The sequence below is a fragment of the Gracilinanus agilis genome, chromosome 2 (assembly GCF_016433145.1).
Source record: "Gracilinanus agilis isolate LMUSP501 chromosome 2, AgileGrace, whole genome shotgun sequence".
NCBI classification, from domain to species: Eukaryota; Metazoa; Chordata; class Mammalia; order Didelphimorphia; family Didelphidae; genus Gracilinanus; species Gracilinanus agilis.
Genome location: NC_058131.1, coordinates 499,784,023 through 499,798,448, shown reverse-complemented (window position 1 = coordinate 499,798,448; position 14,426 = coordinate 499,784,023). Strand labels below are relative to the sequence as shown.

Below are 14,426 nucleotides of genomic sequence, written 5' to 3'. Positions count from 1 at the left end.
CTGGGGTATTCAATGAGAAAGTCTGGAGGGGTAGTAAAGAAGGTGTGCAGCATCTGTATAGTGTGGGGGAGCATGAGACAAGGTGACCCTTAATCAACTGTCATCTGGAAGTACCAGAAAGCCAGAAGATAGAAAGAGATATGAGAGAGATCTAGGAAGAGGGGAGATTTGTTAATAATAGAACAGGAATCTCAGAAGGCCTGGTAGATGGAAAGAGAAGATAAAGAATGTGAAGGGGAAGGGCCTATTAAGACATTGTTGACTCAGTCACAGAGGTAAGGAGGGAGCAAGAAGAGGGAGTTTTCACCTGCCATGAGATGGAGGAACCACAACTTGATTGGAACCCCCATCTTCTGAGAACTTGGGATGACCAAGCACAGTGTTGGTGCTGTGGGCAAGTGCTGTTAGTAACAAATGGCTTGTTAGTCTAAGCATTGGGTACCTGGGGGTGTAGGTGAAGGAGAGTTTTATCTGGGCTTCTGGATGAGTAAATGACAAATATTAGGGTCCTTCCAGTACTCCTGACCTCACTTTCATTGCCAGCTGTGGATCTGAATCCCAGAATGGGAGTAAAGTAACTCTAGCTAGAAGATCTCATGGCAGGTGAGCACTGTGCTTTCCAGTCCTCCAGTCCTAGAGAAGAAAGGGCCTCTGGTTCCTTTTGGCTTTAGATATGATGAATGTAGGTCCTTCCGTTGGTAGAGGCCATCAAGAATTTAAATACACTTGAACCCTTCTCAGCAAATGAAACTTCACTGGTATAGACACTTTAGTCCATAGATTTGGAAAACTTCAAAGCGTGGGTAATTAAAATGAGCATTTAAAAATCTTTCTAAACTTTGCATACATTACAATCAAAATGGAAATTTCTATAGTGCCCTTTTTACCTTCTGAAGAACTTTATAAAATCACTTGAAACTTAAAAAAAAGCCATTCATGTTAATGATGAATATGGTTTAGCTAGAAGTTATTTAAATGGAGGTGGGAGTGCTGTTATAATTTAATCTCTAAATTGCTTTACATTTAATGTGAACTAGAGGGTAGTCCATCTTTGAAACATTGGGTAAATAACAACATTGGGTAAATATCATCTTTAAGTGCTAACTCTTAAGAGGTACTAGGTGCTGGGAAAGAGAAATCAACTTATTTTTCTCTTTCAAAGAAATAATGGGCATTCTCTTACTAGTTACTTATTTGGGATATCTAGAGTTAGGTAGGAGTAGAAATCAGAATTAAATAAGATATGGTACCTGCCCTCCAGGATTGCCCAGATTCACAAATAATTGACTCTTAAGCCATCCACATATAGCAGTGGCTGTACTTTTCCTCCCACTCATCCCCTCTGATCTGGTGTCCTTAATTTAGGTGGTATGGCCCCCATTGGCATTCTGCTGAAACCAACTGGCCTCTTCTCAAAAGAATGTTTTAAATGCCAAAAGTAAAAGACAAATATATTGAAATAGCTATTAAAATATTAAAAACCACAAACTCATAAACCCCGAGTTAAGAGCTCTTCTTCTAGCCTTTAGATAGATCTGGACTAGTAGCTATTTAATTATCTTTTCCTTCTGAATCCTGACTAAACTGTCCCCAGTTCTTGAAATTGATTCCTTTTTTATCTCTGCTATTAAAACCTTTCCTTCTAGACTCTTTTTAGATGTCATCCTTCTGAGGCCTTTCCTGATCCCCCTCTCCCTCTTCTCTCTCTCAAAATTTCCCAGAGTGTTTAATCTTAATTTGCTTTTTGTTTAGATTATACTCTAGGGACTGTGTCATTTTTTTATCCTTGTTTTACCAGTACTAGCCTGGTCCCTTACATGTAACAGTTGATTAATATTTATTGAAGTAAATTGGTTTCATAAAAGCACAGCTTTAATTGAAACAGTTACAGGATGAAATTAGATTCATAGATACAATAGGTCTCTAGTGAATGTCCATTCAACATTGCTTTTAGGCTGTGTGACTCTGTGGGGTTTAATAAAGCTATTAATGATATTATTCTGAAATTATTTTTGGTTAGAATTAAGATATGCCTGAAGAGCTTTTTTACAAAGAGTCCATTAAAAGCAAAATGAAAGTTTGGCCTTTTATTAAAGGATTAGGCCTTAGCTGTAGGAGATATTTGACTTTCTAAATCTCTGGAAGGACTTCTTTTCCAAGGTTCCTGAATAACTAAAATTTTACCATATTTTAGTTAATCCTTTATAATTCAGTAAATGTGTTTGTGCTTATTTACAGTTCTTTCTCAAATTTCACATGATTTGTTTTGAAAAAGAAATATCTAATAAATGAATGGCTATTAATACTTCTGAAAGCTTTTGCTCATTTTCTCTCATCTTTTTGTCTTAGGGCTCATTATCCTGGAACTCATACTGTACAAGATGCTTTGAAGACCAAAAAAATACTCTGGTCTTCTGAAGATTACAGTACTTTTAATAATGAAGTGGGTGGAGGTTGCTGGGCCCGAATCTTGAATCAGAATTATGTGAATGGCCAAATGACTTCGTAAGTACCTTTTTATAGCTGTCCAGTTAAATAATATACACTGGTGTGCCAGAACTAGCTCAAATAACTGGGAGAGTTGGTTGTTAAAATGTTCATTGTGATCATTCATACCTTGGAAATTGGCTAATTGTGTTACAGATCAGGGCCTAATTTATTGTTTTGTTGACTACCTAGACTTTAAAAAGTGATGGACAAAATGTTAATAAAGGAAATTAAACTCTCTAGGACTTGAGGACTGGAAAGGCACAGTGCTCACCTGCCATGAGGTCTTCTAGCTGTAGTTATTCCCATCTCTTTTACTCCTATTCTGGGATTCAGATACATAGCTGGCAATTAAAGTTTATGTTTGCATACATTTTTTTTCCAGGAAAGCTGGTTATTAAATATTAGCACATCCGTGGATATAAATGTTCTATAATTTGTTATAATTTAGAGACTCAAAAGAAGAAAATATTAAACAAAATGTAATTAACTATTATTTAGTGAGAAGTATCAGAAGCAAGGGGAGAAGGCTGTTTTTCATTACATTTTATGATAGTTGTTGACTGTATTTTTTTTCCTTCGGAAAGAAAGAAGTTTGAAAGTCTTCAAATCTCTTTGGGTTAGGAAAGTTTAAACTACAAATTTAAATTGTAATATAAAGTAATTTTGGTCTTTCTCATTTGTTGAACCAATTTTTTCAGCACAATCGCCTGGAACTTAGTGGCTAGTTACTATCCGCAACTACCTTTTGGGAGAGATGGTTTGATGACTGCTCAGGAGCCTTGGAGTAGCCATTATGTAGTAGAGACTCCTATCTGGATTTCAGGTATATATCAGATTTCTCCCAGTAATCCTCCTTCAAAGTGTGAAAGAGAATTCTTTACTCTATTGTCTATCCTGAGTTAACACTAATTTAAGTACCTCACTAGATTGTGAAGACAGGATTAACTCTCCTTTGTCTTCCTTTTGATTCAATCAACACAAGCTTGAACTAGGTGGAGGAGCTACAAACCACTTAGTGAATTCACGCCCTTCTTTGTGCTAGGTGAGAAGCTAGCAAGATACTTGGAGAGCTTCACTCTTTTTTCTAATTCAATGTCAGAAACTTGTGAATTCTTTTAAGAGTTCACACCCTCAGAAACTGTTTAATCAGGAAACTGCGAACTCTTTTGATAAGTATTCACCCCTCCAGAAGGGACAAACTGGTTCCTACAAACACTGCCCCCTGGGCAGTGCTAGATAATCTGGAAGCTTTGATTGGCCCCTGTAAAGAGGGGAGGGGACAAGAAGCCTCTATAAAAGGCCCTGAATTTCTGAGTCTAGGGGAGTGGACTCCAAGAAAAAAGTCAGCTTCAAGAAGGAGTTGGACTTCAAGAAGGAAGTAGCTTAAAGAAGAAGGTTGGCTCAAGGAAAAAATTGGCCTCAGGAATCACCTTCAGTCATTGTCTTGACCTGCCTCTTGGAGGGAACTTGGGTTAGTGGATAGCTGGCTTCCCCTTCCTGTCTTCTGGAGAGAGTTTAATTCCAGTTGAAGGTTAACAAGTCCTGGCTGAGCCAAGCACTGGAACAATATTTAGTTATATAGGTTAATGTCTTTACCCTTTTGTATTTCTCTACTTTTACTCTTTCGACCTCTTTTATAAATAAAAGGTTTATAATTTTCATATATTTATCCAAACCATTTTAACACTTACAAAAGGGATACAGTGTACTTAGAAGAAATTTAAATAGCTTTTTTGTAAGGTTGTTGTGAAGACTAAAATTAATATGCAAAACACCAAATATTATATTTATGAATATTTTATTAATAATAAACTATCAAAAGAGATTAACTAAAAGTTACTAACCAGCTTGCTCCCAGGAACCAAAGAGAAAGAGGCAGGAGTTACAGCCAACCATAAAACAAAAACATGACCATGCAAATGTGGAGGTACAGGAGAGATTAAAGGGAATTCTGGGAAATACTAAGGACTTATGGGGGATGCAGTTCAAGGTTCAAAATCTCCATTTATACATTGTTATTTAATGCTATTGAGAATAATTAATTTTATTATTGTATCATTTGATTATTAAAATCAATCTGCAATATTCCATCCTGAGAGCAGTTTATTTTTTCTTTATTTTTTCCACATTTTAAATTTATGTCTTTTAATTATACTTTTCCATGGTTACATGATTCATGTTCTCTCCCTCTCTTTTTCCCTCCTCTCTCCTTGAGCTGACAAGCAATTCCACTGGGTTATACATGTATTGTTGCTCAAACTATTTCCATATTATTCATATCTGTAATAGAATAATCTCTTAAAAACCACAACCCCAAATCATATATCCATATAAACAAGTGATTAATCGTATGTTTTTCTTTTCTTTTCCTTTTCTTTTCTCTTTTCTTTTCCTTTTTGCATTTCTACTCTCACAATTCTTTCTCTAGATGTGGAGAGCATTCTTTTTCATAAGTCCCTGTGATTATACTGTATCATTGCATTGCTATTAGTAGCAATCTATTACATTTGATCATATCACAATATTCTGTTACTGAGTTCAATGTTCTTCTGGTTCTGCTCATTTCATTCCGCATCAGTCCATCAAGGTCTTTCCAGCTGGCATGGAAATCAAGCAGTTTATCGTTCCTTATTGCACAATAGTATTCCATCATTATCATATACCACAGTTTGTTCAGCCATTTCCTAATCGATGGACACCCCCTTGATTTCCAATTTTTTGCCATCACAAAAAATGCAGCTATAAATAATTTTATCCAAATATTTTTTTTATGTCTTTAGGGTACAAACCAAGTAGTGGAATAGCTGTATCAAAGGGCATGCAACCTTTTAAAGCCCCTTGGGAAGAATTTAAAATTTCCCTCGAGAATTGTTGGATCAATTCAAAACTCTGCCAGCAATGCATTAGTGTCCCAATTTTGCCACATAGCCTCCAACATTTATTATTTTCCTTTACTATCATATTGGCCTTTACTATCATATCTGCTAGGTGTGAGGTGGTACCTCAGAGTTGTTTTGATTTGCATTTCTGAGAGTAGTTAAAAAAAAAACCCTTCCCTTAACCACCCTAAGCAATTCTAAGGAAGTCCTTACATTCCTTCCCTTCTGGCATTTTTGCTCTTTGGGTGGGGCTTCACACTGTGAATCCTGTAAACCCTACTTACTCTGTAAACAGAACTAATTGGGCTAGTCCTGTGTAAGGAAAATTTAGGGTATTTTATAGATATATATTTAAAGTGTGGCCGCCAGGTATCAACGATTCAGGTTGATTCCATAATTAAATCAGACCCAAGTCAGCATCGGGTTGAGGAGTTTATTTACAATCTGGTAGGTAAAAAGTAGGACTAAAGAGAAAGGGAGAGGCTAGTCCAGGCCAAAGGCCAGGAGGGAGAGAGAGGGTTAAAGGCTAAATAAATGAAGCTGTAAGCCACAAGGCACAACAGCCAGATAGGCAGAGTTTGGAAGCGGCCCAGCTAGGCCAAGGAAGTCAGCCTAACTTACCCACGTAACAATACATAGTGTAAGCATTCTGTGGTCTCAGGAGATCCTTCAGCACGGAGTTCAAAGCTGGAACTGCCTCCACAGGAAGTCAGTAACATACTTAAAGAGATAGTGTCCTTCGTCACTTCCTGTGGGTCCACCTCTAATTCAAATGGACAAATGGCAGTCTCCACATTGATTTGGACTGCCCAAAGGGCAGTCCCCTGTTCTTGATTTGTTATTTATTGTCACGTGTGGGTAACTCGTCTTCCCTCCCCACTAAGGAAGGCGAGGGTGACATCATTTCTACGCCTAGGATGGGTAGACTTTTGACTATGAATGGGCTCGAGCTTATTTCATTTACACACCTGGCTACCAAAAGTGACTCAGATGCCCTTATCCTCCTCATGAAGATTTGTGGCTATTGGACCATGAAGGAGAAACTGATTAGAATGAATTAAAATTTTCTGCTAAAATTGCCAGAGGCAGCAGAAACTTCATGACTAGGCCTCACTTCTCATGACCCTTCCCTCTCTTTCCTCCGGAATGCATAAAAGATATTTCTGTCAGTTTTCTTGGTGGGTACCCATGTACTGAGGCACATGGCAATGCCCCAGGCTCATGGAACCCTCTATTAAAGATTCCTTTTTTTAAATAAAGTTTGATTTATTTCAAGACTCAACAGTATGTTCAGTCAATTAAAGTAGTCCTAGGGAGGGAGAAATAGCCAAGTGGCTCAATGGATTGAGAACCAGGCTCAGAGACCATAGATACTTCCTATTTGGGCAAGCCACTTAATCCCCATTGCCCAGCCCATACTGCGCTTCTTCCTTGGAGCCAATACACAGTATTAGATTCTAAGATGGAAAATAAGGATTTAGAAAAAATTGCCCTGTGGGAGGCTGTAGCATAAGCTTATAATCATATCATTCTCATTAATATATGGCTGACTCCCCATACTGGTGTAGATCATAGCCTCTTGATCCCTTTTTATCTTTTGTTTTACTCTAGTTGTTCTTCCAATAGAGAATCCAGTAAGTCTCCCATAGACTGAGTAACATCATAAACACCAAGCTTGGTTACTATTAATATCATTAAGTGAATCATTTTTAAAGTATATTTAAATTTAGAATATACAATAAAATTAGAATTAAAGTAAATTTTTCTTTTAGGTTCATAATAATGTTTTTTGACTTCTCAGATTATGTGTTAATTCAAAATGGCTGACCTTTTATAAAGGAGGAAAAAAGTTAATAAAAGGTAAATTTGTAGCAGGAGCTAAATTCAACAAACTTTCATTAAGGACTGACTATGAGCCAAGGAGAAATGAAAAATAACCTTTTTACTGAAGAATTTTATAATCTACATACAATTCTTACACAGAAAAATATAGGTAATATAATTGCAGGAAAGAATGTTAACAACCAAAAGTTTCAGGAAAAACTTTTCAAAAAATGGCACCTAAACTGATCCCTGAAGGAACTAAGAAATTTAAGGGGCAGAAGTGAGAAGAAGTGTGTTCTAGGCAGAGGGAACAGTTTCTGAAAAGACTTGGAGGTGGGTGATAGAACTGAATTCAGGTAACAGAAAGTAGGTCCACGTTGATTGGTTGATTGATTCATAGAATATTTGAAAGAATAAATTGAAATGTCTGGAAATGGTAATGTCTGGTTGGAGCTAGAAATCCTGATTGGATGAGGAGTCATGACATGTTCCTGAAAGGGAAAAGTTCTGGATTATTCCAAGGTTATAAACTTGATTGCCACTTTGAATTAACTCCCAGATAGTCTCTGAAGAAGTCAATAAAAAGAATGTAGTTATGAATCTAATTCACTAAAAAAGAAAGTTTGAAGAAGAAATGAACTTAGGGGCAGAGATTATGAATACCACTGGAAACATAATGAATTTGTGACTTTGAGATGGAGATGTCAGAGTAATTAGGCATGGATATATAATCTGGATACATATGGGGTCTGTAGGTGATACAGTGGATAGAGCACCTAGCCTGAACTCAGGAAGACTCATTTTGCTTAGTTCAAATCCAGCCTTAGGCAGCTACTTACTACTTGTGTGACCTTGGGCAAGTCACTTAACCCTGTTGGCCTTAGTTTCCTCTCTGTTAAATGAGCTGGAGAAGGAAATGGCAGATGCCCAGAAAACTCCAAATGGGGCCATGAAGAATTGGACAAGCCTAAAACAACTGAACAATAACATATGTAGAGATTCATTTGCACAGAAATCATTAATACTTTTCAAGAGGGAGAGAGCACTCATGGATTTCATCTTTTGTCTCATCTGTACCATCACTCCACTCAGTGGTTTTTGGCTACCTTCTGGGCCCTTGGTTGGACATTCCTTGCCTTAAAGATAGGTCTTTTCAATGCTTCAACATCAAAAATAATTTCTAACTATCTCTTCTCTTATGGATATACAAATTTCACATCATATTCATGGGGACATATTCCAACCATGTGTTATCCTTTTCCATAGACCTCTCTCCCTCTCCCTCCACACTAAATACATTTACACTCATTGTCCAACCTCTAGATTAGAGATATAAACCTCCCAGCTGAGTGTAGTTAAAACAGGGCAGAAGAAATATTCTTTGCTACTGATTACCACTTGTGTAGTATTGAGCAAAATCACTTAACTTTTATTGTTCTAAGTTTATTCATCTTTAAAAAGAGGGGATTGGTTTAGATGACCCTTCCTGGATTTAAATCAGATATACTTAATAGCAATGTGATCTTTGTCCAGATTCTTTCCTAATTTGAGTTTAACTTTTCTTATAACCAAAAAGAGAATAATTAAAGCTTTTTATTAAGCACCTTCTCTTTAACTTTGTTGGGCAGTGGGGATACAAAACTGGACTTGGATCCTTTGCTTTCATAGATTGTTGGCCTCTCTCCCAGAGATCCAGGCCCTGGAGTGAATGTATCTGGGGCTGGCTATATGCAATGGCTTGGGAGGAGCAACCCCAATCAGTTGATAAAGTATTAAGAATTCATGGCAAAATTTAACTGAGATAAATTGCTAATCATTTTTTGGTTACTAAATTGGAAGAAGATTAAAAAAAAAACCCTTACCTTCTGTCCTAGTGTCATTTCTAAGATAGAAGGTCAGCAAGGGCTAGGTAATCCCGAGTTAGAGGACATGCTCAGGGTCACACAGGTGGAAAATGTCTTGTTGGAAGCCAAGAGAGAAATACAGTCTGTTAGCATAATCTCTGGACCCCATCAGCATAGTTTGCAAAGTCTCTAAGCTGGTTTCTGTGACCTGAAAATCAGGTCCCAGAATAGATGGCCTATCCAAAAAACCTTTGACCCTTCTCTTTGGCTCTTCTTTTTGAAAACATATTTAATTTTTAGGATAGCCTCAAGTTTTATAAAAAGCCTAAGTACCATATAGCTAACCAGCACTTAATGAGTTAACAGACCTTTTTCTCTCAGCAGAGTAAAGCTGCAGCTGTGGGTATATCTCTCTTACTGCTCCAGGAGTCCCAAGGTCATGGAGTAGCAGGCTCAGGCAAAATTCCACTTTAGATAAAGTGAGGCTCATTTTTAACCTTGGGACTTTTTCTCATCCGTGCATGATCTTTATGAGAAAATTCTTTGTAAAACCATATACTAGGGGGCAGCTGGGCAGCTCAGTGGATTGAGAGCCAGGTCTAGAGACGGGAGGTCCTAGGTTCAAATCCGGCCTCAGACACTTCCCAGCTGTGTGACCCTGGGCAAGTCACTTAACCCCCATTGCCTACCCTTACCACTCTTCCAACTATAAGTCAATATACAGAAGTTAAGGGTTTAAAATAAAAAAAAAAACAAAAACAAAAAATACCATATACTAATCATGATGTAATTTCTGTAACCTTGGCATGTTTGCACAGCTGTGAAACTTCTTTGTCCTTTGTGTGAAAAGGTTTTTTTTTGAATACTGTATAAAATAAATCTCAAGGGGGCAGCTGGGTAGCTCAGTGGATTGAGAGCCAGGCCTAGAGATAGGAGGTCCTAGGTTCAAATCCGGCCTCAGACACTTCCCAGCTGTGTGACCCTGGGCAAGTCACTTGACCCCCATTGCCTACCCTTACCAATCTTCCACCTATAGGTCAATACACAGAAGTTAAGGGTTTAAAATTAAAAAAAAAATAAATCTCAAGTTCATTGCTGGTCGGAGGAGCAGCCATGATCTAATGGCAGCCCCCAGTATCGGATTCATTTGTTCTTACCTAAACCATCATCTCCCAGACCCCCGGAGCTGTTGGATAGCTTTCAAGTGTCTGAGGCCAGATATGAACCCAGGTCCTTATGACTATTGGCTTAGTGCTAGATCCACTGGGCCACCTAGCTGCCTCAGAAGAGAGTTGGATTTGATAGGTGATTTCTGCATATGTAGAAAACGATGTTAGAGCAAAAAATCTAGTATCATAGAATGATGCTCTTTATATTTTTTGAAACAAACCCTAAATTCACATTTTAAAATATATTTCTTCCTTTCCACAGCTCATACCACTCAGTTTGCTCAACCAGGGTGGCAATACCTGAAAACAGTTGGACATTTACTTAAAGGTGGAAGCTACGTAGCTCTTACAGATGGCTTAGGCAACCTCACTATTATCATTGAAACCATGGTAAGATTTCTAAAGCTCATTTAATTAATTGATTGCAAGATAGAAGATTAGTAATTTTTGTTATATAACCTTATTTCCCAGAGCATTTGAACCAGTTCTAGAATAGTTTTCTTTATTTACTTCTCCTTTCTTAGGTTTTTCCCTTAGGCAAAGTTGATTACAGTGCTGTTCTCTGAATATATTCTTTCCTGCCCTACAGTTTGGTCCATGTCCTTAACATCTGCCTGGAATGTTCTTCCTCTCCACTAACTTATATTTTACCTCTCCTTCTATTAACCAGCTTAAATTTTCATATAAAGTATTCTATGACTATTCCCACCCTACATCTTCTGTACTTCCCTGATATTTACTATTTATATCATGGACTCATGAGATGGAATATCATGCATGAGGAAAAGCAAAGAGGCCAGTATCACTGGATCTTCTAGTATGTTAGGGAAAGAAATATGAGGCGTAAAAAGATGACACAATGTGGAGAGGCAAGTTGTGAAGGGTTTCAAAAGCCAAACAGAAGACTTAGTAATCGTTGCTGCAGGTGATAGGATGTCTGCACAGCTGTGAAACTTCTTTGTCCTTTGTGTGAAAAGGGATTTTCTTGAATACTGTATATATACTGAATACTGGAGTTCACTGAGTAGGAGGTGAAATGAGCCAGAGACTTAGGAAAATTGCTTTCACAGCTGAGAGATGGATAGATTAGAGTGGGGAGAGATGTGAAACAGGGAGACCAGTCAGGAGGTTATTGTAATAATTCAGGTGTGAGGCAAAGAAAGCCTGCATTAGGATAAGGGCAGTGTCAGAAGAGAGAAGGGTGTGTGTGGGAGAGATGTTACAAGGGTCCAATTGACTGACTTTAGATTAGATGGGAGGGAAGGGGTGAGAGAAAGAGCCTTGGTAATATATTTTATGCTGCTTCTTGTATTAGGATCACAGACTCGTACATGCCCAGAGGTAGGAGGGAACTCGGAGGGTATAAAGTCTGACATATAACTTCATATCTAACCATGGATCCCTTATTAAACATCATGACAGTTAAGCATCCAGCCTTAGTTTGAAAGCTTCCATTGCACAGAAACTATTTGTAGAGGAAGCCCATTCCATTTTAACTTAGTAAATTCCCCCCTATCCTAGGCTTAAATTTGCTCCTCTGCAGCTTCTCAATGTCTGCCATTTCCTCTTGACACCTCTTCCTCTTCCTCCCAGCAGTATGTAGGTGACCATAGATTTGTTCTATTTAATTGTCTTGGGGAGTGGAACCAAAATAGCAGCATAGTAGCAAGAAAGCTGAAATTGCTCTGACAATCCGATTTAACAATCCTTTAAATTCTTGAAGGCAGCCATTGTGTTTCTCCAGGCCAAACATTCTAAGTTGTTTTTTTTTTTTTTTCCATTTCAGTCCCATATGACATGGCTTTTAGTACCTTTAGCTTCCTCTTTGACTTTCTTTGGACTCTTTGGTTTCTCAATATCCATACTTGAATTTGGGCGTCATGAAGTGAATATATAATACTCCAGGTCTGATTTAACAAGGGCAAAGAACAGAACAATTCTTACTTTCTTTGTTCTGGACTCTGTTTTCCTCTTAATGCCAGGTAGGGTATTCACATTATTGACTCATTTTGAGCTCAAATACTGAGAGGTTTATTGAATATCAATTGTGTACTAATCAATCAGTCCCCTTCCCTGTGCCCCTGATATTTTGCAGGTAAATTTTTTATCTAGCTACATCTTCCCTATTCTTTAAATTCCACTGCAATTATCTTTCACTGAGGAGGATATAGACACCAAGAGCAGTACTTATACATAAAAAAATTTCATAGAAACATTATTTTTGGTAACAAAAATATGTTCTCATATTGATATTTTAGAATTGTGTAAAACATCTCTAATTAATCTCATCATATTATGTTTGGCTAATTTTTCTGTCAGGAAATTTTTTTTGAATCCTGTTTCAGCTATTCAGTTTATTACCTTTCCATCCCTGCTTTGTATCCTCTGCAAGTGTGCTTTCTAAGGTATTCAACTTGGTAAAATTTTGAAAAGCACAAGAAGTCATCATTGGTAATGTGCTGTAGCCTACTTTTAGTCACTGTCCTCTCAGTTACCCTCTAGGGCAGTGATGGGCAAACTATGGCCTGCAGGCCAGATCTGGCCCCCTGAAATGTTCTATTTGGCAGTGGGACATTATACCTAATCTGACAAATACAATGAGTAGGATACAATACAATGAAACTTCGAAAGAGTTGCCTTAGAAACAGACTGACAGATGAGCATTTCCTTTCCTTTGGCCACATCTTTAAAAAGTTTGCCCATCACTGCTCTAGGGTATTATTTTAATTCTTATGAAATCTTATGGTTCTTGACATCATGGTAATACCAGGAGAATGCTAATATTGAGAAAGGTTTTCTTTAGGAATAAGCATTTGATGGGAAGATGACATAATTGGTCAGCTTTCCCAATGCAATCCAACATATTTGTGTAACTATTCTGTAAAATACTTTGTAATTATACAAGATAATTTAACTGATTATTAAAATATTAATTTATTATGAATAATTAAGTTAACTGATTATTAATATCTTTTGACCAGAGATTCCACTGCAATTATCTCACATTGAGGAGGATATAGACACCAAAAACAATACTTATACATAAAAAAATTTCATAGAAACATTATTTTTGGTAACAAAAATATGTTTTTGTCAGTTAGAAAAATATATAAACAAATCGTCAGATATGAATATATTGAATTATTCCTGTGCAATATGAACATTTTAGAAAAATTTCAGTAGACTTTGGCAAAGTATTAGAAAAGAGAGCAAAAAAATTGAGGCCATTTGCTGTTAAATCCTCCTCTTTCCTACTCAGTCTTAAAATACTTTGATATTATCCCCATTCTCTTCTCCTTGACTAAAATCTCTCATTAAGAGGATAAAAGGAAAAGAAGGAAAAGCAAGTAGAGACCTTCTTCTGACTCAAAGCCTTCCATCTTCTTTTTTTTTAAACATTTATTAATATTTGTTTTTAACATGGTTACATGATTCATGCTCCTACTTTCCCTTTCACCCCCCGCACCCCCTCCCCACCCATGGCCGATGCACATTTCCACTGGTTTTATCATGTGTCATTGATCAAGACCTATTTCCAAATTGTTATTAGTTGCATTGGTGTGGTAGTTTCTAGTTTACATCCCCAATCATGTCCACCCCAACACATGTGTTCAAGCAGTTGTTTTTCTTATATGTTTCCTCTCCTGCAGTCCTTCCTCTGAATATGAATAGCGTTCCTTTCCATAAATCCTTCAGAGCTGTCCTGTGTCATTGCATTGCTGTTAGTACAGAAGTCCATTACATTCGATTTTACCACAGTATATCAGTCTCTGTGTACAGTGTTCTTCTGGCTCTGCTCCTTTCACTCTGCATCTGTTCCCGGAGGTCTTTCCAGTTCACCTGGAACTCCTCCAGTTTATTATTCCTTTTAGCACAATAGTATTCCATCACCAGCATATACCATAGTTTGTTCAGCCATTCCCCAATTGAAGGGGGATTTTCTAGTTCTTTGCCACCACAAAAAGTACAGCTATAAATATTTTCGTACAAGTCTGTTTATCTATGATCTCTTTGGGGTACAAACCCAACAATGGTATGGCTGGATCAAAGGGCAGGCATTCTTTTATAGCCCTTTGAGCATAGTTCCAAATTGCCAGCCAGAATGGTTGGATCAGTTCACAACTCCACCAGCAATGCATTAATGTCCCAATTTTGCCACATCCCCTCCAACATTCATTACTCTCCCCTTCTTTCATTTTAGCCAATCTGCTAGGTGTGAG

General features: G+C 37.5%; 1 protein-coding gene across 1 annotated transcript in view; it reads left to right on the top strand.

The window, feature by feature from the left end:
• GALC (galactosylceramidase) overlaps positions 1–14,426 on the top strand; it is an 89,699-nt gene that overhangs the window by 35,994 nt on the left and 39,279 nt on the right. Inside the window, exons 8-10 of the mRNA XM_044664988.1 lie at positions 2,350–2,505; positions 3,189–3,313; positions 10,469–10,596. Coding sequence (XP_044520923.1) covers positions 2,350–2,505; positions 3,189–3,313; positions 10,469–10,596 — 409 coding nt within the window. The remainder of the gene's footprint in view (positions 1–2,349; positions 2,506–3,188; positions 3,314–10,468; positions 10,597–14,426) is intronic.